Source organism: Pinus tabuliformis, chromosome Q (assembly GCF_031772625.1).
Source record: "Pinus tabuliformis cultivar Carrire ecotype Pingquan chromosome Q, CPIR1, whole genome shotgun sequence".
NCBI lineage: Eukaryota > Viridiplantae > Streptophyta > Pinopsida > Pinales > Pinaceae > Pinus > Pinus tabuliformis.
The window spans coordinates 1,345,694,915-1,345,698,522 of NC_142296.1; the positions used below are offsets into that span (position 1 = coordinate 1,345,694,915).

Genomic DNA, 3,608 nt, shown 5'->3' on the forward strand with positions numbered 1-3,608 from the left:
TATACCAAAAGCAGCAGATCCGATCAAGGTCGAATTGCCAAGCCACCGCATTAATGGGGAAATCCAGTTCATGCAAGATTATGCACTCATTGGAAAGTTCTTGGGATTCTGGCCCACAGAGAAAGCCTTACAAGGTTGGATAGCCTCTAAATGGAAGCCCAAAGGACAAGTAACTTTACAGCTTGGCCCAAAGGGCTTCTTCACAGCAATTTTTAACTGTCTAGAAGACAAAACAAGGATATTCGAGGGCGGTCCGTATTTCTTCAACTCTTCAGGCTTATATCTAACGGAATGGAAGCCCCGTTTCAATCCTGAGAAAGAAGACTTCAGCTGGGCCCCTGTATGGATCAGAATGTATTCCCTTCCTGTGGAGTACTGGCGAGAAGAAACATTGGCAGACATAGGCAACAAGTTGGGAACCTTCATCAAAGTGGCTATTGAAACCAAGACGCGCAAATACACCTCCTATGCTAGGATCTGCATCAAGATGCACCTAACCAAGACCCTAGCAGACACGGTAAGTCTCTTTCACGATGACTATGAATGGAAACAGACTCTAGATTATGAACACATCCCTTTTCGATGCCGAAAATGCCATGAGCATGGTCACCTCTTCCGCGACTGTCCCACCAATGTGCAGCCCAAAATTCCTTCCAGTGAAACTAACTTGGACCCAGATGGCTTCACAAAGATCCCTACCCGTCGCCGACATGCAAAAAGAAACCAAGCTAATCCTGCTCATACCCTCAAGGCGCCTCCTCAGAACCGCTTTTCCGTTCTCACCTCACAAGATATTCAACTCAGTCCCACCGCTGATAACCCAGAACAGCAGAACCATACCCAGTCTTCCCTCATTCATTCCGAACCAGCCACTTCTAAATCTGCTGATCTTCCCCTCCCCGAAAATCCCATCTCTGTTTCAGAGGGCGGACCCCTAATCATTTCTAAAGGAAAATCCAGGCTGAACGAGACTCCACAAGCTTCTGACATGGAGCTTGACGCAGCCCTAGCCCTGAGTATTCATGAACAATCAATGGAGGAGGCCCTCATTGCCTCAAATGACATGGAGGAAGATAGAGCAGATGTAGATCTAGAAGAGTTCGACATATCCAAGCTTGACATATGTAAGCAAAAAGAGTACAACTCAATCCCTCCCTGGCAAGTAGACAAAATTGAAGGAGTCCTAACAAGGGTACAACATCATAAAAGTCTAGGCATCCAAGGAGGCAGTCACTGGGATGGAAGGAAAATACTCAAAGAACCAAAGAAAAGGGGCAGAAAAATAGATCTACAGCGCACAATAGCAGTAGGTGAAATACTCATGGATTCGGGGCAATTCCCCAAGTTGACCAAGTTCTACAAGACCAAATCTCTGTCTCCATGAAGCTCATCTCTTGGAACGTAAGAGGACTCAATAGTCCCTCTAAACACAGAATGATAAAAAACCTAATAATGCAAGAAAAACCAGCAATAGTCTTTCTTCAAGAAACAAAATGCAGTAGCACAACAATAGACAGTCTCAGCAACAAAGTTTGGGCAGGCAGCAGCTCAATTGCAGTGGACGCCACCGGAGCCTCTGGAGGCCTAGCCATTCTATGGAACCCACAGATCGTATCACTTGATAATTTTCATGCCACTCTGCATCTCATTCAAGCTACTTTCCACCTCATTGGCACCAACATCCATGGGCATATTACCAATGTTTACTTCCCGCAAGCTATACAGCAAAAATTGGACCTCCTAGAAACGATCACCCGCCTTAATCAAAACAGATACTTTCCTTTATGGATAGGAGGAGGCGACTTTAACATAATAAAGTCTATGGAAGAGAAACAAGGAGGCCGCACTAGGCTCGATAGTGATAGTAGCAGCTTCAAGCAATTCATTCAAGGCAATCAACTCATGGATATCTCCACCTCCAATGGCATCTTCACCTGGTCGAATAAACGAAAAGGGGTTCACCAAATTGCCTCACGACTAGATCGTTTTTTAATTTCGGACAACGCAATTCACCTGGGAGGAGAGTTCAGTGCCGAAATCATTCCACAAGGAGGCTCAGATCACTGGCCCATTCTTCTCCAATGGTCCAGACCGGGTGCTCGCAACAATCGACCATTCAGATTCGAAGCCTTCTGGCTTACTAACTCCAATTTCAAGGCAGTGGTTAATCAAGCTTGGACTTCCTTCATCCCGCTGGCAGGAGCTAAGATGTATCAGTTCCTTCAAAAACTGAAACATCTAAAGCAAACTCTCAAAATATGGAACCGAGATCATTTTGGCAACATACAGGAGAGTAAACAAAAACTAGAACAGCAGATGAAAGCATTACAACAAAGATTCATACTGGAAGGTCGCACAGAAGAACAAATTCAACAGGAGCAATTCCTCTGTAATCAAATAGAAGAGCGACAAAAACAAGAGGAAATTCTATGGAAGCAAAAGTCGCGTATAAGCTGGCTCAAAGAGGGTGAGCGAAACACCAAATTTTTCCACAAAACTACCATCCAAAGGCGCATGCACAACAAAATCACCTTTGTCAACAATTCGCAGGGTGAACGAGTGGAGGCTCATGACGAAATGGAGAAAGAATTCACAGGATACTTCAAGAATATTCTAAAGGAGCCTAACAATAATAGAGATGAGGCAATCCAAGCTATCACATAGCATATTCCTAGAATTATCACTGAGGATCACAATACTCAACTGCTCCAGCATGTTACACTAAAGGATGTAGAAGACGCCATGGCCCAACTTAAAGACGGAAAAGCGCCAGGACCGGACGGATTCACAGCCAACTTCTTTCATGAATTTTGGGATCTCATAAAAATTGAAGTTTGGGATCTGGTGGAAGAATCACGCAGCATGCATTGGGTCCTCCCTGCCCTCAATTCAACTTTCATTGCATTGGTTCCCAAAGAAGCTGCCTCAAATAAACCTGAGAAGTACAGGCCAATAGCGCTCTGTAATGTGATTTATAAACTCATTTCAAAGGTTGTTGCAAACCGACTCAAACCGCTTCTGCCCTTGCTCATCTCTCCAGAACAGACAAGATACATTGAAGGTAGGCAGATCATGGATGGAATTATTCTATCAAATGAGGTCATACACTCTTTAAAGATTCTCAAGAAACCTGGTATGCTTCTCAAACTCGATCTATCTAAAGCCTTCGATAAGCTTAGCTGGCAGTACATTCACAAAATGCTCTTAGCTTTTGGCTTTAATGCAACCTGGTCCAGATGGATCATGAACCTTATCTCATCTCCCAGTTTCTCTGTCATTCTAAATGGATCCCCCTCACCTCCCTTTCTCCCCTCTCGTGGTATCCGGCAGGGGGACCCTTTATCACCTTTTCTCTTTGTTTTAATGGCGGAAGGCCTAAGCAGGCTCCTCAAATCGGCTGTTTCTTCTAAGGATCTTAAAGGTATTTCCCTTCATGGTCGTGCTCCTCAAACGCATCAACAATTTGTTGATGATACTATGCTCTTTGGGCATCCATCAGCAAAAGAAGCCTCCGCTTTTCAGTCTCTTCTATCCCTTTTCTCCGAAGCCTCTGGCACTTCTGTTAATGCTGCGAAATCTCAGCTTTTTTTCTTCAATACTCCCCCATC

At 44.4% G+C, this 3,608-nt stretch overlaps 1 protein-coding gene across 1 annotated transcript; it reads left to right on the top strand.

The window, feature by feature from the left end:
* Positions 1-1,452: 1,452 nt before the first annotated feature.
* On the top strand, positions 1,453-2,664 carry LOC149224861 (uncharacterized). The gene has a single exon (XM_089388299.1). The coding sequence runs from the start codon at positions 1,453-1,455 to the stop codon at positions 2,662-2,664; it is 1,212 nt and encodes a 403-aa protein (XP_089244425.1).
* Positions 2,665-3,608: the final 944 nt, after the last annotated feature.

Coding starts and splice junctions, on each gene's coding strand:
- LOC149224861 (XM_089388299.1), top strand. CDS start 1,453: ATGCAAGAAAAACCAGCAATAGTCTTTCTTCAAGAAACAAAATGCAGT.